The following is a 23049-nucleotide window of genomic DNA, read 5'->3' on the forward strand; positions in this document are numbered from 1 at the left end:
CCACTCACAGATATGTAATATTGGATCATTTTCCTCAATAAATAAATAAATGACCAAGTATAACATCTTTGTCTCATTTGTTTAACTGGGTTCTCTTTATCTACTTTTAGGACTTGTGATGTTGTTTTAGGTCATCTTTATGCAGAAATATAGAAAATTCTAAAGGGTTCAGAAACTCAAGCACCACTGTAGAATGATAAATACATGCATAATTTATTGATCATGAGGGAAATTGCAGTAATTATAATGTAAAAGAAAACCTGTATTACGCATCGGTTGACTTCATTCGAATGATTTTGACATCTGATAAATAATTAACTGGGAACTATTTAAGAGGTTTAACAGTGACCGGGATGAATGCTCATACAATCACAATTTTGTAAATTTGTAAATAATTTTGCTTTGACTTCAGTATTATGTCAACTCATGTGATGCTGTATAATCCCAGTTACAATTAACTTCAGCTCCAGGTTGTAACACTACAACATGTAGAAAGGTTCAAGGGGGGTGAATACTTATGCAGAAGTCATATACTGCCTCATTCAAGTTCACCATGGACAAGAAAGTCATGATATATATCATTGTTCACAAATTTTATTTGTAAATTAATTATAAATTAGGTTTGAATTGCCCTGCTCCCCATGCAGAAAAACGTCGGGTGTACAAACTTTTGCACGCCAGTTAAAAAAATAAAAAAAAAAAGCTATAATGCTCTCCAGTACACTAGATGGCGCTGTTGTAGCTGTGTTACTTCAGTAATACGCGACGAAAACAGGAAAACAACAGGATCTCATTTTGTAGGTTAAGTATTTTTCTTTTATACGCACAAAAACAGATTTTTATATATATTATATAATATATATATTTGAATAAATGTACAGAGATGGTGATAAGGACGGAGTGGTGCTCAGTAGTGATCTAATAGCAAGCGAAGCTAACACGGCTGTGGTAGAAACTCTTAGACCCCATATATATCAGATATTACGGTAATCATAATCGCCATAACTGCTTTGTGCCGTTTTACACACTAGTGCATCTCAAAAAATTAGAATACCATGAAAAAGTTCCTTTTATTTCATAATTTAATTCAAAAAGGTAAACTTTCATATATTCTATATTCATTACATGTAAAGTGAAATATTTAAAGCCTTTTTTGTTTTAATTTTGATGATTATGGCTTATAGCTCATGAAAATCAGAAATCCAGTATCTCAAATTATTAGAATATTCCCTAAGATCAATCAAAAAAAAAGGATTTACAATACAGAAATGTCCAACTTCTGAAAAGTATATTCATTTATACACTCAATACTTGGTTGGGGCTCCTTTACCATGAATTACTGTATCAATGCGGTGTGGCATGGAGGTGATCAGTCTGTGGCACTGCTGAGGTGTTATTGAAGCCCAGGTTGCTTTGATCGTGGCCTTCAGCGTATCTGTATTTTTGGGTCGGGTGTTTCTCATCTTCCTCTTGACAATACCCCATAGATTCTCTATGGGGTTCAGGTCAGGCAAGTTGGCTGGCCAATCAAACACAGTAATTTCATGGTCAGCAAACCATTTGGTAGTAGTTTTGGCACTGTGGGTAGGTGCTAAGTCCTGCTGGAAAAGGAAATCAGCATCTCCAAAAAGCTCATCAGCAGATGGAAGCATGAAGTGCTCTAAAATCTCCTGGTAGATGGCTGTGTTGACTTTGGACTTGATAAAATACAGTGGACCAACACCAGCAGATGACATGGCACCCCAAATCATCACACACTGTGGAAACTTCACACTGGGCTTCAAACACCTTGGATTCTGTGCCTCTCCACTCTTCCTCCAGACTCTAGAACCATGATTTCTAAATTAAATGCAAAATGTACTTTCATCTGAAAAGAGGACTTTGGACCACTGAGCAACAGTCCATTTCTTTCTCTCCTTAACCCAGATAAGACACTTCTGACATTGTCTCTGGCTCAGGAGTAGCTTGATATTAGGAATGCGAAAGTTGTATCCCCTTTCTTGAAGATGTCTGTTCGTGATGGGTCTTGATACACTGACACCAGCCTCAGTCCACTCCTTGTGAAGCTCTCCCAAGTTCTTGAATCAACTTTTCTCAACAATCCTCTCAAGACTGCAGCCATCCCTGTTGCTTGTGCACCTTTTCCAGCCACCCTTTTCAGCAATGACCTTTTGTGGCTTACCCTCCTTGTGGAGGGCATCAGTGATCATCTTCTGGACAACAGTCAAGTCAGCAGTCTTCCCCATGATTGTGGTTGTGTGTACTGAACTAGACCGAGAGATACACTGTGTTCATACTGTTTTACTCAAACTCGAAATGAAATATTCTAATATTTTGAGATGGATTTTTTTTGTTTTTGTACTGTATGCCATACTGATTAAAATAGAAAAATGCTTGAAACATTTTAGTTTGTGTAATGAGTCTATAATATATAACATTTTCACTTTCTTAAATAACTGATGGAAAATATTGAACTTTTTCACAATATTCTAATTTTTTGAGATGCACTAGTATTTCTTGAAAATTATATTTACATTTAAAAATGGAGTGTTTTATTGTGAACAGTCTTGCACTTTTATATTTGAGGGATTTTGTATGAGATAATGAGATGAGATGAGTAAGCTGACAATTTAACCAATAAACGGATCATCAGTCCTTTTTTCCTCCAAAGGAAACGTACTGGTACTTACCGTAACACCAGGTATATATGCGCACTACACTGTTTTGTTTGTATTATATTATATACCTGAATAACATCTGTTTTTATTGCACACATTTCATCTTTGTAGTATTTTAAATCATTATTATAGTCTTCATTTATGCTCAAACGTTTTGATTTCTGCTATTTTTACAACTAATATTAACCATAACTTCATCTTGGCTAGTAAGTAACCTGATTAGTAAGATCATGTTGACTATTTTTAATCTCACTCTTTTTAACCTGTTTTTATTCCTCTCCATCTCCACAAGGTCACTCATTCAGAGGATTTGGCTGTGAGCTGACTTTGTTTTTTAGTTTTAAAGATGGTGAATGTGTTAAAAGGAGTTCTTGTGGAATGGTAAGCTTTATATTTATCCTCAATACACTGAAAAAATAAGATATCAAAGCAGTATAATCAAATTTATACCTGTTATGACAACAAACCACACATAAGAATCTTATTTTAAGCTTCAAATCATCTTGTTCCACTGCCAGGGCAGATAATTTTGCTTATTTTAAGCATCTGTGCCGAACAATTAGGTGGTGTTTACATTAGACTGTATCCGTCTCATTTTCGTCGCGGATGCACTGTCCGTGCACATTAAAACGCCGGGAAACGACTCCACAGGCGGAACAACTTGAATCCGCCAGGGCCCACGTATTCAACCCAGTTCGTATCTGATCCGGTGCTGTGTAAACATTGAGAAACGAGGATATGCTGTGCTGAGCTCTAGCTGACGTCGTCATTGGACAACGTCACTGTGACATCCACCTTCCTGATTCGCTGGCGTTGGTCATGCCACGTTGGTCATGTGACGTGACTGTTGAAAAACGGCGCGGACTTTCACTTCCTGCTATTTGTCCCAAATCACTGCTTGTGCGCTTCACTCGCGTGCTCTGTGAGCTGCGCAGGGCCGGAGTGCGCACCCTCCAGAGGGCACTCGCTGTTCAGGGCGCAGGATGCCTGCGGAGCCGAGCGTATCCGTGTATTGGCGTTGCTGTGTGCACACTAATCGTTTTAAAAACGTTAATCTGATGATCCGCTGATACGGTCTAATGTAAACACCACCTTAGCTGCCACGAGGGAATAAAGCCTAAACCAGGGGTTTTCAAAGTGTGGGAGAGTCAGCCCCCCCTCAGAGAGCAAATAAACAACAGCGCCCCCCCCTTACAATTTTTGTTGTTGCTATACTTAATGCTCCATTCATATTTTTAAAAAATGGTTGTTGTACACATTTTTATTTTTTTCTTTTACACATTTTAAACATCTGTGCTTTTTAAAACCATCTTTTTTTTTTTACACATTTTAAACATCTCATAGCATCGTTAGCTAGCACCTCTTGGCAGACAACACACTGTGGGAGTGGAGCATCTTCAGATCCAGTCCATGAAAATCCAAACTTTAAATAATCGTGGTCATACTTCCTTCTTTTTTCAGTCCCCCCAGGATTCCGCGGGCCTTTTTTTGTGATTGTTGCAGGCTAAAATGTCTGATGTTGCGGGGGTTTCCAAAAAAATTGCGATGAAAGTTGCGGTGTTTTTTAGGTTTTTGTTGCGATTACATTGCGGGAGGAAGTGAAAGTTGCGAGAAATTGTTGCGATTTTCTCTTTTTGTGATTAAAATTGAGTGATATGTTAAATATTAAGTTATTACTGAAAAACTATTGATTAAAAAAACAAAGACACTGAGAAATGGTCCTATAAACAACTTTACCAATATAAAAGATTACCAGGACTACAAAAATGCAGAAAAATAGGCTTTACTTATCCAAATGCACCTGTTGGTTCAAAAGTTAAAGTGCAGAGAACCTCACAGCACAACATGAAGTTACCTTAAAATATAATATAAATGCCTCAGCTTTCATGGAAGAAAAAACACTTAATACTAGTGCTGTGTGCAGGCAGTCTCTCCTGAAGACTAAATTAAACAATAATTATAAACTAATAAAATAAATGGCTCAGGCTTCATAGAAGAAAAAAAACAATTTGAACAGAATCTCACAGTATGATGCTGAAGCTGCCTAAACAATGGAAAATAAAATACCATTTTGGCAAAAATGTTGGCATCCATTAATTTCTTGTATTAAGTAAAAAAAAAATAAAGTGCACACAGTCCTTCACTGTAAACATAACACACTTTCAGTAACAGAATTTAAGCCTACAGAAACACTGACTCGCACATGCAGTGTTGCCAGATACTGCTGACGTTTTCCAGCCCAAAATATGTTCAAAACCCGCCAAAATGCACTTGAAACCACCCAATCTGGCAACACTGCACGCATGCTGCTTCTCTTGAACGTATACACGGATGTAAGGCGGAAGGTAGTTTGTCGACGTCACCTCAAGACGACGCCAACGATTGATCAAATTTGCGGGAAGGTTGCGGTGATTGGATATAATTGCAACACCGCCCTGAATTCGCGGGGATTGGTTGAATTTGCGTTGAAGTTGCAAATCGCAACATCGCGAAATCCTGGAGGCTCTGTTTTTTTGCTTGGCCCAGACTCTGTCTCCTCACTCACTGTAGCTTTAGGTACTAAAAATAGGTCCATTTTGTCTCTGGCAAAGGCTAGCTGAAGTTCGCTAAATGTCCGCAATAGTAACTTATTCTGGTTTATTTTTTCTCACGTTGCGCCCCCCCTGAAGAACTCTGGTGCCCCCTAGGGGAGGCGTGCCCCACACTTTGAAAAGCCCTGGCCTAAACCATTTAAAGCAGGGGTCACCAAACTTTTTTTCTCTGGGGGCCACATTGCCGTTCCTGACTGTGATGGGGGCCGGGGTCGGGTCAGCTATATAACAGAATTGTATGACCCAGACAAGTATGACCACCAGCAGGCCTCATTGTGTAGTAGAGATTACTAGCCTGGCATGGCCATCCCCACTACTATATCCACACTACTATATCAACACTTGATTCCTGGCACATATTTGTTTATCTTTACTAGTGGTTTGCAAAAGTAGTAATCGAGTCTTCACACTTTGTTTTAATTTGAAATACCACAGATATTCCATTTATTTATTTTCTAATAAAAATAACATCAAAGCTGTCAAGGTAAGAAACATCTGCCTATTTGAGGTGATTGACACTGGCAAAGGTGAGTGGAAAATTATAAATTGTAGGTAGGCCTGTTGATATTATTACTAATATTAATAATAATTGTGTGCAGCACTTAATAAAGGTCAAATAAATAGGCCTATAAAATAAATACATTTTAAAAAAACAGTGAAATTATAATAATATGAGCAATAGATCAATAGATCACAGCAGTTGTGCTGTGTCCTGCACGTCATTGCTCTCATCCATGGCCAAAGCAAAAAACTCGAATTCTGACGCTTTCTCATTCAGCTGGTCATACACGTTGTCCCCCAAATCTTCGGTTCGCCTGGTCATAGTATGTGCGGAGAGACTCACCACGTTGAGCGCATCCTTCTTGTCGGGACACACCTCCTCGGCCACAGCAAGCATGCATACTTTAACAAAGGCCCCATCAGTAAACGGCTTTCCATGGGTAGCTAGTAGGTGAGCTACCTTATAGCTAGCTCAGACAGCAGCCTGGTTGATCTGGGTTTGGTGAAGGAATACATCCTGTTGTGCAGCCAGTCCGCATTTCATCCTCCGAATCCTGTCTTCTCTTGTTTGCCCTCGCAAACTAGCATACTCTTTGTGACGGGTTTCGTAGTGACAACACAGATTATATTCTTTGAAAACCGACACACTTTCTTTACATACAAGACAAACTGCACGGTCCTTACACTGAACGAAAAAATAATCGGTGGTCCACTGTTCTTTAAAAACTCTGCACTCTCGGTCAGCTTTTCGCTTACCGCTAGCCATTTTGCTGCCCTGAACACTGACAGTTCTCTGCGCGTGCGCTGCCTGTCACTGCTTGATCGCGAGCATATGACGAAAATTCGGAAAATATGAATAGTTCATTTTATAACTAAATATCAATTTTAATTGATAAAATCAACAAAATACAAGATGCAGACATGTTATTATTTGCCAAAAAGCAATTTAAAAAAATAGGCCATGACCACTTTTGGGGATCGCCTCATAGGGCCGGTTCAAGTGGTGGGGGGCAGAGGGGCTGGGGGGCCGGTCAAAGGGGGGTGGCGGGCCGGAGTCGGCCCGTGGGCTGGAGTTTGATGACCCCTGATTTAAAGCTTAAAATAAATCAGTTAAAAAAAAAAAAGTCTAGAATTTGGTTCGATAATCTTGTATTTGGCTAATAATATATCAGTTTGAACTTGCTAACTGTGTTGTCACGATACCAAAAGTATGACCTCGTTACATTACACTGCAAAAAAAAAAAAGCCTGTTAAGAGAAAATATCTTTAATATGGGTAAATTTATCTAATTATCTAAAAGCATACTTTTCGACGCTGTTACTCATTTCAAGACTTAAATTTTCTTAAATTAATTTTTCTTCTTTCGAGAATTAAATGCTTAAAATGAGCAAAATTACCCACCTAAGAAAATGTAACGCTTGAAACGAGTAACAGCGTCGAAAAGTAAGCTAAATAATCTTAAATTTGAGTTCTTATAAGAAATGATCTCGTCTTAATTAATAAAATAGAATTTTTTTGCAATGTACCTGATTAAATATCTGTAAGGATACCATGATAAAAACCTAAACCTCAGGAAAAGTAATGGAATAATAGATCACAGAATACGGAGCTTAATTTTAAAATAAAGACTTTTTTTTAAAAATAATACTAATGAAATGGGGTATTGTACTGTTTTAATAGCAGGGTATCGCGATATCGTCCGAGTATCGGTATATACCGTGCAACATTACTTGTCTCAGATGACTTTTTTTTTTTTTTTGCAGTGTATTGTTTAATCGCTCATCCTTATTGCTTAAGGATAACATTGAGATATAAATACATTCCCTTCCTTGCTTTAATCCACAGCGATCCTGCGATGAAGCAGTTCCTCCTGTACTTGGATGAGACCTCGGCTCTGGGGAAGAAGTTCATCATTCAGGACCTGGACGACACGCACGTTTTTATCTTGGCTGAAGTTGTGCACATACTGCAGGAGAAAGTCGGCGAGCTCATGGACCAGAACTCATTCCCCATCACGCAGAAATAAACTGCATGCACTCCACATTTCTCTTGTCCCTCTTTGTTTTTGTTTATCTGGGCTGAAATGGAGGCGAGAAGTCCCACTGAATGTCAGTACGCTGATTAGAGTGTCTGTACAACATCTATAAATATCCATCCAGTAGCTTTTATTTATCATTATTTAATTAAATTCTTGACAGATCAGATGCTCGGTTGCTAAAGAATGTGCTGCATTTTAATTTTTTTTCCATATATTAAAACTCTGGTGTGTGGTAAATAAAAAATAAAAACAAAGCATCAGGAGTCTTGACTAATGCACCTAGAAGGTAATATTTACACCAGGCACATTATTGGCCCGCCGGTGGTGCATTTAATTCCAAACTAGTCATACTAAACAGGAACTTATTTCAGTTACGCAGGACATTATTAATGACACCGCTTCAGACAAACAGTCAAGAAACCTCTACACTTGATCAGAGACTCCTAACTAGTGAATTATTAAAATAACTCTTTAACTTACTCTTCAGCTGAAAGATAAAAACAAAAAACCCCATACAGTCAAGCAGCTTTTGTTCAGACGTGTTTGTCGTTAAACAGTGTTGTCAGGTTTCTGCAGAATTCACAGCTCTGCCACATCAGAGAATCAACACAACGAGCATCAAAAATGGGGGATGAATAAAGGGAGAGAGTTTTCTCAGCTTTTATGTTGGAAACGTCACTGTGGTGCATCACGCATTTCTCATACAAACATCCACTCCATAAGCCCTCTTTTCTCTTTCCCCATCCTTACGCTACTGTATGTTCCAGTAGAAATGCTTCTGTACGTCACAGAGGCACTGTCTGCACTTACACTGTGCCTTTGAGGAAATTTATTAGATTTAATTTAGATTATTTGCTACAAAATGAGATCTTGGCTTTGATCAACGCTCTGTTGTTGGTTTCTACAGAGAACCTTTAAAGATTCTGAAACGCTTTCAAGGCTTCAAGTTTCAACCTTTTTTTAAAAGTGTGGATGTCAGACTTATCTATTTATTTACAAGATTTATTTATTTGTCAGATTTGTTTACCAGATTTATAGATTTATTTACAAGATTGATCTGTTTATGTGCCAGATTTATTTACAAGATTTATTTATTTGCCAGATTTGTTTACCAGGTTTATAGATTTATTTACAAGATTTATTCACAATATTGATTTATTTACAAGATTTATTTAACAGATTTATCAATTTATTCACAAGCTTGATCTGTTTATTTACCAGATTTATTTATTTGACAGATTTGTTTGCCAGGTTTATAGAATTGTTTATAGGATTTATTTACAATACTGATTTGTTTATTTACCTGATTTATTTACCAGATTTATCTATTTATTTGCCATATTTATTTAACAGATTTATCTATTTATTTACAATATTTGTTTATTTGCCAGATTTGTTTGCCAGATTTATCTATTTATTTATTTACCAGACTTATTTACAATATTTATCTGTTTATTTACCAGATTTATTTGCAATATTTAGCTATTTGCCAGATTTATTTACAATCTTTATCTGTTTATTTGCTAGATTTATTTACAATATTTATTTGCCAGATTTGTTTACCAGATTTATCTATTTATTTACCAGATGTATTTACAATATTTATCTATTTGCCAGAGTTATTTACAATATTTCTGTTTATTTGTCAGATTAATTTACCAGATTTATTTATTTATTTACCAGATCTATTTATCAGAATCATCTGACTAGTTACCAGACTTATTTTTTTTTTTTAAATATATTTATTTACCAGCTTATCTACGGTATGTCTACACCAGACTTGTCGACTACATTTACTGGTTTATTGAAGATCTCTTTATCAGACTAATTATTTATTGACCAGATTAATCTGACAGAGTTATTTATCTGTTTACATCCCAGAATTTCCCAAAACCACAGAAACAACAGGTGACAGTTTGGGGGACATTTAGATTCTCTGGTGCCTGAAAAGGGCCAAAGTACAGTCATTACTGTGAGTTTCAGTGTGCTGGAGCCTACAGTGTCCGGGGGGGGGGAGTAACACGAGTCTACCTGTCCTTTTACTTGTCCCTTTACCTGTACCTGTCCCTTTACTTGTCTCTTTACCTGTCCCTGTACTTGTCTCTTTACCTGTCCCTGTCCCTTTACTTGTCTCTTTACCTGTCCCTGTCCTTTTACTTGTCCCTTTACCTGTCCCTTTACTTGTCTCTTTACCTGTCCTTTTACTTGTCCCTTTACCTGTCCCTGTACTTGTCCCTGTCCCTTTACTTGTCTCTTTACCTGTCCCTTTACTTGTCCCTGTCCCTTTACTTGTCTCTTTACCTGTCCCTGTCCTTTTACTTGTCCCTGTACTTGTCCCTGTCCCTTTACTTGTCTCTTTACTTGTCCCTGTCCCTTTACTTGTCTCTTTACCTGTCCCTGTCCTTTTACTTGTCCCTTTACCTGTCCCTGTCCTGGTTCTGTTATCTTTTACACCTTTAGTGTGCAGAGCCCCTGGAAATGTGTCTGTAGTTCCAGAGGTCGCTAACTGGCTGTACCTTTTACAGTAAGGTATTAAAATGGACTGCAGTGACAAGCAGAGGTAGAGTTTAATATCCACTTCCTGTGGGAGAAGATAAACAGTGTAGAAATATAATAAAGATACTACAATCACTGTTAACTGTTTGAGGGCTGACTACGGCTCTGTCCCAAACCGCACACTTCCCCTTGTCCTGCTGCTGAACAAGTAAACAGTGTGTGTGTGTGTGCGTGTGTGTGAGAGAGAGAAATAGAGAGGCTTTAGAGCGCCCCCTGTAGGTGAGGTTAGTGTTGGTGATGTGCTATTTACAGACACTCCTTAGTGCAGGACTGTGCGGTTTGGGATGGAACCGTGTAGCTGCACCTTTGTTGAGCAGCAGAGTGGAGTCTCTCTCTCTCACACACACACACACACACACAGCGTCTTCTCCTCAGGTTAAGGCATCAGTGTGACAGCTCTGTCTCCTCACACGGACACGCACAGAGCCAGAAGATGAAGAAACGCTGCCTGGATGTGGCCAAGCTCCGGAAAATGAAGAAGCTCAGACTGACGGAGAAGATCTCAGAAAGGTGGGTTCCAGCTGCAGCCTCCAGCTCCTCAAGGCTTTGTTCAGCATCTCCTGACTGTTGTGCTTCATATTTCACCACCATTTCCACCACCACCTTCTCAGACACACACATGAGAGAGTCAAACCAGGATCAGGCGCTTAATCATCATCACCACCATCATCATCATCACCATCATCATCATGCCTGATCAGTTACCTCACTGTTCAGCAAATCAATAACTAATAACCTAATAAAAACCTGAAACTCCTGACAGCACGCACTGCTTTCATCTTCCTGGAGCAAATCTGATCTTATATTATTATATTATATTAAATTTTGTTTATGTGATACAACACTGCAAGAATAATGTATACAGGTGATATATATAAATAAATATAAGATGATAGCCTTATATAAAAAATATAAAATAAATTATAATTATATAATAGCCTATGAATTATAAAATAATAAATAAAAACAATCATACAATCGCCTAACAATTAATTAACAAGCTGACATTTCCCCCATCAATTACATTTGCACAATCAAAAACGTGCACAATCATCTCAGTCAGCCTGTGTTTTGTTTTCCTCACAAATGTGTTTGTGCTGTGAAAAATCCACCATCCTGAAGCAGAGCTCATGACAATCCTTCAGTCTGTTTCCCAAATTATTTCTTTATGCTTTTTTTCTCTCACAAATCTTGTATTTAATCATCACAAACAGGTGATTTATGCCAGATTTCTTCCAGCTCCGTGTGTGTGTGTGTGTTCTTTCTGCCCATTCCTTAAATAGCCGCGTCAAAAAAACACTTCAGGTGATGAGATCAGAGGTTGCCATGGTAACTGAACACAAAAGGATGCTGAACAAAGGAAGTGAAAACAAAAGAGGCGCCAATGGCGCGCCATAACGCCTTATTCAGCCTTCTTCTTCACATCTAAAGCTCCATTTAGCGTTTCTCATCCATCATCTGGACGTCCTCACATTTTTATTTATTTATTTTTCCTAAGTTGAAACAAAGCAAAGCCAGAGTGCAGGAATCCGAGCTGCTTCTGTTGATGAACTGATTCAGATTGAGTCAGGAAACAAAACACACACTGCACTCTCATGATCGTTTCTCATTTCTCATCCACAAAACAGCAGTTCTGGAAAGGCAAGGCAAGAGGGTGTGCATGAAAATGTAATCATCATCACTTAATAACAGCAACAACAACAAGTGTAAAAAGGCAAACTAATGATGTGTTAGAATCTCTTCGGTCATAGATTTTGTGATTGTTTTTATGTAGACTTACATTTTTTCATGCATAAAAAAATCTAAAAATGACATAAAATAAAAGAAAGAAAGAATGATTATTTTAACAGTTTTTATTTGGTGGGTTGCTTTTTGGCACCCTTTTTTTTTTAAAATAAAATTTGTTTTATTTTGTGACTCCAGCATTATCGATTCAGAACAAAAACTTTTTAGATTTCCAAACATTAGTTTGTACATAACAGATTAAAAAAAAAAAAAAGAAAGAAAACATAACGAAGACCCCGTGTCCGCGTGGGTTTCCTCCGGGTGCTCCGGTTTCCCCCACAGTCCAAAGACATGCAGGTTAGGTTAACTGGTGACTAAATTGACCGTAGGTGTGAGTGTGAGTGTGAATGGTTGTCTGTGTCTATGTGTCAGCCCTGTGATGACCTGGCGACTTGTCCAGGGTGTACCCCGCCTTTCGCCCGTAGTCAGCTGGGATAGGCTCCAGCTCGCCTGCGACCCTGTAGAACAGGATAAAGCGGCTACAGATAATGAGATGAGATGAGATAACGAAGGCTACTGGAATACTTTTGGTGCAAAATTAAGAAGCAAGTGTGACAAAGTGTCCAGAAGAACTGTGGCTGGTTCTGTAAAACCTACAGCTCACTTCCTTTTAAACGCAAAAGGAATTTCGTCTCACATCAAATGCTGACTTTGTTTAATTTTTTATAGCTTACTGCTTACTCATCCCATCTCATCTCATTATCTCTAGCCGCTTTATCCTGTTCTACAAGGTCGCAGGCAAGCTGGAGCCTATCCCAGCTGACTACGGGCGAAACGCGGGGTACACCCTGGACAAGTCGCCAGGTCATCACAGGGCTGACACATAGACACAGACAACCATTCACACTCACATTCACACCTACGGTCAATTTAGAGTCACCAGTTAACCTAACCTGCATGTCTTTGGACTGTGGGGGAAACCGGAGCACCCGGAGGAAAGCCACGCGGACACGGGGAGAACATGCAAACTCCGCACAGAAAGGCCCTCGCCGGCCACGGGGCTCGAACCCGGACCTTCTTGCTGTGAGGCGACAGCCCAAATCACTACATCACCGTGCCGCCCACTTTTTTTTATAGTGCTGTATATTGTGATTTTATTGAAGATCCAAAAACATTAGCAATCAAATGTCAATTTATCCAAAAAAAGACAAACAATCTGGCTATTATACTGCACACCAGGAAGCGTAAAGGTGTTTTCACCTGTTCAGTGTTCAGCCATTAGACTCCAGTGCAGTCCGAGTACATCTGAGCAAAAGTTCTCTCGGTCCAAGTGAACTCTAGCGCTACTCGAGTGCAGTGAGAAAATGATTCGAGTCTGAATCGACTGAACTGTCTGCAGGAAGCGAGTCAAACACTGCATTTCGGATTGCTTTGATGCTAAACTGAGCCGCGAAGTGCAAGCTGAACCAAAGGACAGAGCTGTAGCGCTGTAGAAATGCCATGTGTTCTGTATAACTGGACAGACAATTTAAAAAAAACAGAAAATAAATGTTGGAGGATATACAGAAAATATTTTAAACTAGTTATTTATATAATCATTTTATCATTTGCTTAACGCCAGCTTCATGTCCTACATACTCAGGTTAATTTGCTCTAGCAGCGTTCAGGATCTTTCTACTTTATTATTATTATTATCGTAATTTTTTAGGATGCTATTTCTCCCTCAGTTTTCAATCAATCACCACCAAATTTCACATGAAGGAGAATACCTCAGGGCTGAATTACATTGCTATGACTTTTGGTGCTGATCTGGATCACTGATCCGGAATGATCCATGAAAAAAGGGATTTTTTTTCAGTCACTTTATTATTTTGTGTCCATAATGTATTATTCTTTTCTGAAAAAAATATTGTGTTATCTTTTAGTACGATCCTATGACTAATACCGATGAACATCAGTCTGAATCCTCTTATAAGTAACTTTTGTAATATGCGATGCACTTTTTCCTACACAGCAACACGTGTGTGTGTGTGTGTGAGAGAGAGATTAAATATTTTTAGATTATATACTGAACAACCCATGCAGTAAGTGCACTGTACTTCACTAATGATCATGGCTGTAGTAAATAATAAGCAGTTTCCAGAGAAACAGGACATTTCGGACATCATCAGCCATGCAAGTCTGAATCTGTAGGAGGTGGAAGGTTTTTTTTATTTTGTTTTTCTGTCCTGTTTCTCTGACATTTTGTGTACTATGCTCAATTTTTACTACATCCACTATACACTCCAGGATGCTGTAGTCACTTCCAGCATTCTTATATAAATTAATGATATAGACACAAGGGTTTTACTGGGAAACGCACCACTCGTATTTTTCATATGAGCTCCATCCGGAACATGGAGAACCGAAACCGTGACATAAATCTCTGTACGTCACTCATGAGGAAATCGATGAGTGAGTTGTTTTGATAAATTTGGGGACTTTTTGTTTGTGAATGTGTCGATATAATAAGAAAATCGCACATTGGCTTGAAGATATGAAGTTTATCTTCTTGTGTTCAAAAACTCTCATTTTTCATACGAAATACATCGTGGATCTGAGGGACATATTTAAATAATATTGGCTGGTGTTGAGTGGTCCATCAGATATATTCCATTCAGCTAGCATGATACCGAATGAGTCGAAGATGAGTAGCTGAATGGAATATACCTGATAGGCCATGAAAAAGCCAGCCAATATTATTATTATTATTATACATACACACTCTTTACATATCAGCAGTCAAAGGCCAACGCTAGCTTACCCGCAAATTAGCGTCATCAGTGCAGCAGTGAAGTCACCTTCCAGCCAGTGTATCATTCATCAGTAGTGTTAGCAAATGCTAATAAAGCGGTCGGTGCTATCGGGAGCAAGTAGCACAGGCTAACGACCAAGAAACTAAGATTTCTGTCTCCGGACTCTTCTTCCACATTGCATACTCGCTACAGTATTTTTCACTCAGATTTAAGTATTCATTCCCCTCTGTAATTTACTGAGTTACTTTTAAAATCAATATTGACAGCTACACACAACAGAGCGACAAGATACCCTGCCACTAATCCCTTGCAAAATCCCTTGCCCTGTTGCTTTTTTTGGTGTCTGGCTAAGTTTTGGCTGAACTCAAGTCCCAGCTCTAATAGTAACAGTTCGCCACTGCTTGTAAATATGTGTGAAGAATATCTAATGAAGTTTTGGTAGCCTTGTGTGCATGCGCAGCAGAAAACTCTCTCATTGGATGTTTGTATCAGCTCTGACGTGTGACGTCATGTTGTCCTGACAACCATGCAGTATCGTAAACCATATTCAACACGCATTCTCTATTGGGTAGAGTGACGTAATACATGTAGGATAAGTGATATGCTAACAATATTGCATGCTATCAAACCAAATGAATGAAACCTGCGAGAAGGAAATAGAATAAATGTTTTTATTCCATTAAAAAAAGTGTCCTGTTTGTACAATTAGAATTTTCTATATTTCTGCATAAATATGACCTAAAACATTGTCAGATTTTCACACAAGTCCTAAAAGTAGATCAAGAGAACCCAGTTAAACAAATGAGACAAAAATATTATACTTGGTCATTTATTTATTGAGGAAAATGATCCAGTATTACATATCTGTGAGTGGCAAAAGCATGTGAACCTCTAGGATTAGCAGTTCATTTGAAGGTGAAATTAGAGTCAGGTGTTTTCAATCAATGGGATGACAATCAGGTGTGAGTGGGCACCCTGTTTTATTTAAAGAACAGGGATCTATCAAAGTCTGATCTTCACAACACATGTTTGTGGAAGTGTATCATGGCACGAACAAAGGAGATTTCTGAGGACCTCAGAAAAAGTGTCATTGATGCCCATCAGGCTGGAAAAGGTTACAAAACCATCTCTAAAGAGTTTGGACTCCACCAATCCACAGTCAGACAGATTGTGTACAAATGGAGGAAATTCAAGACCATTGTTCCCCTCCCCAGGAGTGGCCGACCAACAAAGATCACTCCAAGAGCAAGGCGCGTAATAGTCGGCGAGGTCACAGAGAACTCCCGGAGTAACTTGTAAGCAACTGAAGGCCTCTCTCACATTGGCTAATGTTAATGTTCATGAGTCCACCATCAGGAGAACACTGAACAACAATGGTGTGCATGGCAGGGTTGCAAGGAGAAAGCCACTGCTCTCCAAAAAGAACATTGCTGCTCGTCTGCAGTTTGCTAAAGATCATGTGGACAAGCCAGAGGGCTATTGGAAAAATGTTTTGTGGACGGATGAGACCAAAATAGAACTTTTTGGTTTAAATGAGAAGCGTTATGTTTGGAGAAAGGAAAACACTGCATTCCAGCATAAGAACCTTATCCCATCTGTGAAACATGGTGGTGGTAGTATCATGGTTTGGGCCTGTTTTGCTGCATCTGGGCCAGGACGGCTTGCCATCGTTGATGGAACAATGAATTCTGAATTATACCAGCGAATTCTAAAGGAAAATGTCAGGACATCTGTCCATGAACTGAATCTCAAGAGAAGGTGGGTCATGCAGCAAGACAACGACCCTAAGCACACAAGTTGTTCTACCAAAGAATGGTTAAAGAAGAATAAAGTTAATGTTTTGGAATGGCCAAGTCAAAGTCCTGACCTTAATCCAATCAAAATGTTGTGGAAGGACCTGAAGTGAGCAGTTCATGTGAGGAAACCCACCAACATCCCAGAGTTGAAGCTGTTCTGTACGGAGGAATGGGCTAAAATTCCTCCAAGCCGGTGTGCAGGACTGATCAACAGTTACCGCAAACGTTTAGTTGCAGTTATTGCTGCACAAGGGGGTCACACCAGATACTGAAAGCAAAGGTTCACATACTTTTGCCACTCACAGATATGTAATATTGGATCATTTTCCTCAATAAATAAGTGACCAAGTATAATATTTTTGTCTCATTTGTTTAACTGGGTTCTCTTTATCTACTTTTAGGACTTGTGTGAAAATCTGATGATGTTTTAGGTCATATTTATGCAGAAATATAGAACATTCTGAAGGGTTCACAAACTTTCAAGCACCACTGTATAATAATCACTGATATTTCACTCTGATGACATCACTCCCAGTGTTTTCCCGCTGATTAGACGCACGTTGTTAAAATGGCGAACCGGTTCAAAATTAAAATTCTTTTGATTAACTTGCGTTTTTTTTTTTAAATGGATGTGTCCATATAATATAAAGAACTGATGTTTACACACACACACAATAACATCTCATGTTTATACACCCAGGACTGTTGCTGTGGAAGAAAAAAGTACATTACATATTAGTTATTTATTATACCCCCCAAAAAAGGCAAGGCAAGGCAAGTTTATTTATATAGCACATTTCATACACAGTGGCAGTTCAATGTGCTTTACAGAAGTAAAAGCAGAACAGTAAACAATAGAAAATAAAATTACATAAAATAATTGGGGAAGAAAAATAAGAATTAAACAATAGTAGAAATAAAATAATAAAATGAAATGAAGTTAATCAGCCTCGAGATTAATTATTATTATGGGTTTAACTCATAAAGCGCGCTCTTCCCGTGGCTCTTCCACGAGGATCACCAAAAATCGTCCCGCAGACACAATCTACGAGGATCACCAAATAAAATCGTCCCGCAGACAAAATCTACGAGGATCACCAAATAAAATCGTCCCGCAGACAAAATCTATGAGGATCACAGTAACAAAGAATTAAAGTAAAAGTAAAATAATTAAAATCCAAGATTAAAAAGAAATTAAAATAAAGTAAAATCATTAAAATCAAAATTAAAAGAAATTATATTAAAGGAAATTAATTACTTAGGTAAAAATTAATCAAGTGAAAGCATCTGAAAACAGCTTTGTCTTGAGCCTGGATTTAAAACTAACAACAGTAGGAGCATTTTTGATCTCATCTGGAAGTTGGTTCCAAAGCTTAGCAGCATAGCAACTAAAGGCTGCTTCACCACACTTCGTTTTGACAGCTGGTATTACTAGCAAGTTTTTCTCCTGTGATCTTAGAGACCTAGTTGGTGCATATAATTGAAACATATCCAGTAGGTAGCTGGGTCCCATCCCATTTAATGTTTTAAATAGAAGAAGTAATGCCTTAAAGTCAATTCTATAGCTCACTGGGAGCCAGTGCAGAGACCTTAGGATTGGAGTGATATGGACTACCCTTTTTGTTCTTGTAAGAACCCTTGCTGCTGCATTTTGGATTAGTTGAAGCTCTTTGATGGTCTTTTTTGGAAGACCTGTGAAAAGGCTATTGCAGTAATCAACCCTACTGGAGATGAAAGCATGAATAAGTTTTTCTAGATCATGTTTTGACATGAGACCCCTGAGTTTAGAAATGTTTTTTAGGTGATAGAATGCAGACTTTTTTACCACTTTCATATGACTGTTGAAGTTAAGTTCGCTGTCAATAAGGACACCAAGGTTTTTGACAGTATCCTTTGCTTTAAGCCCCTTAGTTTCAAGAACAGTGGCAATCCTAAGCCTTTCCTCCTTTTTGCCAAATATAATTGCTTCAGTTTTATCTGCGTTCAGATGAAGAAAATTGTGAGACATCCATTTGTTAATTTGGTCAATGCATCTATGAAGAGACTCAAGAGGTGCATAGTCATTAGGTGACACAGCTAAGTAAAGCTGAGTGTCATCTGCATAGCTATGGAAGTTTATTAAGTTATTCTTAATAATATGTCCAAGTGGGAGCATATAAAGGTTGAATAGTAATGGTCCCAGGATTGAGCCCTGGGGAACCCCACAGTTCAAGGACACAGGTGATGAACTGTGGCCTCCAATGGCCACATAAAAAAATCTTTGTTGTAGGTAAGATTTTAACCAGTTGATTACTATACCAGTAAATCCAACCCAATGCTCCAGTCGATGTAACAGTATGGAATGATCTACCGTGTCAAATGCAGCACTTAAGTCTAAAAGCACCAAGACTGATGTTTTACCAGCATCAGAATTAAGACGTAGGTCATTCATGACTTTAGTAAGAGCTGTTTCAGTGCTATGATTGGCACGAAAACCTGACTGAAACTTATCAAAACATCCGTTTAATGTCAGGAAGGCAGTTAATTGATTAAAAACTATTTTTCAATTATTTTACCAACGAATGGCAAATTGGATATGGGCCTGTAGTTGTTGAGTACTGAGACATCCAGGTTATTCTTTTTCAGTAGGGGTTTTACAACCGCTTTTTTTTTTCTTACAAAAGCTTTTTTTTTCCTGATTAGCTGTATTCCGGGCGGCACGGTGGTGTAGTGGTTAGCGCTGTCGCCTCACAGCAAGAAGGTCCTGCGTTCGAGCCCCGGGGCCAGCGAGGGCCTTTCTGTGTGGAGTTTGCATGTTCTCCCCGTGGGTTTCCTCCGGGTGCTCCGGTTTCCCCCACAGTCCAAAGACATGCAGGTTAGGTTAACTGATGACTCTAAATTGACCGTAGGTGTGAATGTGAGTGTGAATGGTTGTCTGTGTCTATGTGTCAGCCCTGTGATGACCTGGCGACTTGTCCAGGGTGTACCCCGCCTTTCGCCCATAGTCAGCTGGGATAGGCTCCAGCTTGCCTGCGACCCTGTAGAAGGATAAAGCGGCTACAGATAATGAGATGAGATGAGCTGTATTCCAAGTGATAGGAATCATGTTTGTCTTTAGTTTCAAAATTAAAGACACTATGGAGCACCAATTGGTCAAAATTTTTTGGGCTTTTTTTTTTTTTTTGATTGTTTCTATTCACTCTTAGTAACATTTCTTACAACATTTTCAGGATTCTTCAGTCGTCCCTTTTTGGGAACCCTCTCCAACACCTACACACTAGAACTGTTTTAACATGCTATAAGAAACTTTAAAGGTGCAATAGTTGATATTTTTTATACCTTACTTGTCAAAAGAACCTGGAAGATTTGTAGTCATGATTAAAAAAAAAAAAGTATTGCGCTGTGGTTTTAGTAAAAGTGGTGAGAAAACCTGTTGGAGAACTGACTCCCAGTCCAGAATGCTCGTTTCCGCTTGGACGCACCTCCTATCAGTCACTCTACTGGCCAATGGGCGTGGGTGGCACGGTTGGTGTAGTGGTTAGCACGGTCGCCTCACAGCAAGAAGGTTCCAGGTTTGAACCCAGCAGCCGGCGAGGGCCTTTCCGTGTGGAGTTTGCATGTTCTCCCCGTGTCTGCGTGGGTTTCCCCCACAGTCCAAAGACATGCAGTTAGGTTGACGTAGGGCGGCCTTGAGCAAGGTACCGAACCCCTGACTGCTCCCCGGGCACTCTGGTGTGGCTGCCCACTGCTCTGAGTGTGTGCGCATGTGTTCACTGCTTCAGATGGGTTAAACGCAGAGGATGAATTTCACTGCGCTTGAAGTGTGCATGTGACAAATAAAGGTTTCTTCTTCTTCAATGTAAATCCTGGGGGTGGAGCTTCACAAAGACAGTCAGATATTCAAATCTTGAAATAAAAATACTAATCTTATCGAATTCTTCACTCTGCTTTGTTTGATGAATGATATTCCCCGATTTTCCAGCTTCCCATTTGTTTGTTCTGTGTGTTATGATTTCCTTCCTTGGTTCTAGTGCGTACTCGTTCCTGAAGTTCATGACGGTGTGGATCGTAGTGCTGTTGGCCGACTTTATTCTGGAGTTCAGACTGGAATACTTGTGGCCTTGTTGGCTCTTCCTCGGCACCGTTTACACCACGTTCCACTGCCATGGCCTGGTACGCATCTCTCCCGTACATCACACTCATATTGGTGCAGCTTGTACTGTTATCTCACACAGACCTGCTTTTCAACATGAGTTGATGGAGATTTTTTTTTTAGTTTTATAATGAAACACTGAATAAATACTATTTTAAGAAACATGTTGATCCTAATACGTACAATATCCTTATAGGTATTTCATAGATCTGTAGATTGTTTCACGAATGCACTTCAAACCCCAGCGCTATTCAATTCTCCATTCTGATTGGTCAAAAGGTGTTGATTAATTTTCTGTAACAGCAGCTCTTCAGGAACAAATCACAAATCAGGTTTAGAACAGTGCGCGCTTTTAAATACGCAACAGCTCGGCTCATTCACAAGGACTTGCTCCACATCTACACAATGACCGATGATAAACTAATTATTTAGTTTGTTATTTAACAAAGAAACAGATCAGGGTGTCACCACTGATACGGTTTTCTGTCGTTTTCAGGACAGAAGAGTTTACATGTCATGGTTTCTCGATAGCATGACAAGCTGCATTCATTGATTTATTTATTTTTGTCTTAAGCTACAGTCACACTCCAGCTCGTGATGCTTTATTGATGAAAATGAGGGGTTTTGGTGACGATTCATGGTGATATACAGGTGAGCTGAAAGTTGTGGTGAACACACTCGCATACAGTCATTATGGGAAACACCTGATGCTGATTTGAGCGCAATCAGCATGCGCATATAAGGACACAGAGGCTTTACTGTTTTGTTTTTTGTTTGTGTAAATATCACGCCTGCTAATAAACATTTTTCCTGCACTTAGATCCATCTACCGCCACATACCCGACAGAATACTGTACTTCACAAAGTCTCTATGAAAACACCTCATATGCGTGTGCTGATTGCATTCAAATCAGCATCAGGTGTTTCCCATAATGCCTGGGTCCCTGCAAGTGCGTGCACAACATGCTCTGAAGGATCCCTGAATGTAAATACACTTATGTCCCAGCAAAGGTTAGGCTACGCTGAGCCACTGTGTTGCTGAAGTTCCCGTGAGCATCTGGGACATGGATTCGAGACAGATACTTCTCAAGAGTCTCGATGAAGGTTCCCCAAGCTTTGGGAAGTATTCCCAAACCCATCTGCGAGAATTCGCTACTTAGTTTGCCGATGAAAACATCGCCACCAAATTTCAGTGCATGCACTGAACGTTCGCCGTGTATTGCACAATTGGTGGTGATGCTCGCGATTTTTCATCGCCAAGTATTCACAAATTAAACCTATCGCAAGCTGCAGTGTGAGCAGGGCCTTACTACGTGATAACAGGAGCTGACTTGTTTCACAGATGTTCCACAACATTAAATGTAACTATAAATGGATAATAAAAAGTACTTGTACTGAGAAACTGTACTTTAATTTGCTTTCTTAACCCTCTAAACAAAGCATTTATTTGTATTTTTTTATTTAATTAACATTTTTAAGTTAGTAGCTAACAATCTTTACATGTTACTTGATGTTTTGGTATCTGATGTTCCTTTTGTTTCCTGTTTTAGGCCATCTGTATGGTGTTTGTGTGTGCTGCCTTTACGCTGGATATATTCTGTTTAATTTTTGTACCGCTCCACTGGCTGTTTTTCGCAGCCAGCACATACGTGTTACTCAACTACATATGGCACACAGGTAAGCAGGAGAACATCCTCACTGCAGAACCGTAACCGGAAACCTTACAAAAAGCCCTTTTCCTTTACACAGTGTTCACAGAGCAGAGCGATTGTGTAGTACTGGATTTCCTAAAACCATTTCTGTCTCCATTTTCTTTCTTTTTTTAAAAAATTTTTTAGAGAAAGGCATCTGCCTGTCAACTGTGACTTTATGGATTCTTCTCGTATACACAGAGACTTCGCTCAGGCTCAGAGACCTGAAGAATCCATACGCTAACCTCTCTCACCTCTTCGCTGCACACTGGTACGTCATGTGTTTTCAGAACCCAGCTTCGTTTACTTGAACAGCTACATTCGGGATCATTTTTAACATCATCAGATTAGTCGCTGTTAACGAATTGGATTTTTCTGGAATGGAGTCCAACAGCACCTCTAACGTTTATAAGAATAATACACAGAATGGCGTAAAGAAGCCAGAAGGCTTTTTCGAGGCTGGGGCTGATTTCTTTCTAGCCCAGACTGTAGATTCATGCAGCCGGTTGTGTCAGGTGATTACGCACCTCAGTGAGTGGCACGCCT

The 23049-nt window shown here is 39.2% G+C and overlaps 2 protein-coding genes across 4 annotated transcripts in view; both read left to right on the plus strand.

Annotated features, from left to right (window-relative positions):
* The first annotated feature begins 721 nt into the window (after positions 1–721).
* On the plus strand, positions 722–7811 carry gtf2h5 (general transcription factor IIH, polypeptide 5). 3 transcript variants are annotated; one of them, XM_060916355.1, is made up of 4 exons: positions 722–797; positions 2672–2701; positions 2971–3059; positions 7616–7811. In XM_060916355.1, exons 3-4 carry the CDS (start codon positions 3025–3027, stop codon positions 7794–7796), a joined length of 216 nt encoding a protein of 71 aa, XP_060772338.1. In that variant the 5' UTR covers positions 722–797; positions 2672–2701; positions 2971–3024; the 3' UTR covers positions 7797–7811. The 3 variants fall into 3 exon arrangements, with proteins under 3 accessions (XP_060772338.1, XP_060772339.1, XP_060772340.1); XM_060916356.1 differs by having other exon boundaries at positions 738–797; positions 2619–2701; XM_060916357.1 differs by lacking the exon at positions 2672–2701 and having other exon boundaries at positions 749–797.
* A 2986-nt stretch (positions 7812–10797) lies between these two features.
* The window catches only part of si:dkey-12h9.6 (macoilin-1), a 37220-nt gene continuing 24968 nt past the window's right edge, over positions 10798–23049 (plus strand). The window contains exons 1-4 of the mRNA XM_060915792.1: positions 10798–10874; positions 20691–20832; positions 22363–22489; positions 22651–22774. Coding sequence (XP_060771775.1) covers positions 10798–10874; positions 20691–20832; positions 22363–22489; positions 22651–22774 — 470 coding nt within the window. The remainder of the gene's footprint in view (positions 10875–20690; positions 20833–22362; positions 22490–22650; positions 22775–23049) is intronic.

Source organism: Neoarius graeffei, chromosome 3, assembly GCF_027579695.1.
Source record: "Neoarius graeffei isolate fNeoGra1 chromosome 3, fNeoGra1.pri, whole genome shotgun sequence".
NCBI lineage: Eukaryota > Metazoa > Chordata > Actinopteri > Siluriformes > Ariidae > Neoarius > Neoarius graeffei.

What these genes read in the sequence shown, in the direction of transcription:
- gtf2h5 (XM_060916355.1), top strand. Translation starts at nt 3,025, where the DNA reads ATGGTGAATGTGTTAAAAGGAGTTCTTGTGGAATG. An exon ending in AAAGGAGTTCTTGTGGAATG is followed by an intron (nt 3,060 to 7,615) that starts GTAAGCTTTATA and finishes TTTAATCCACAG; the next exon opens with CGATCCTGCGATGAAGCAGT.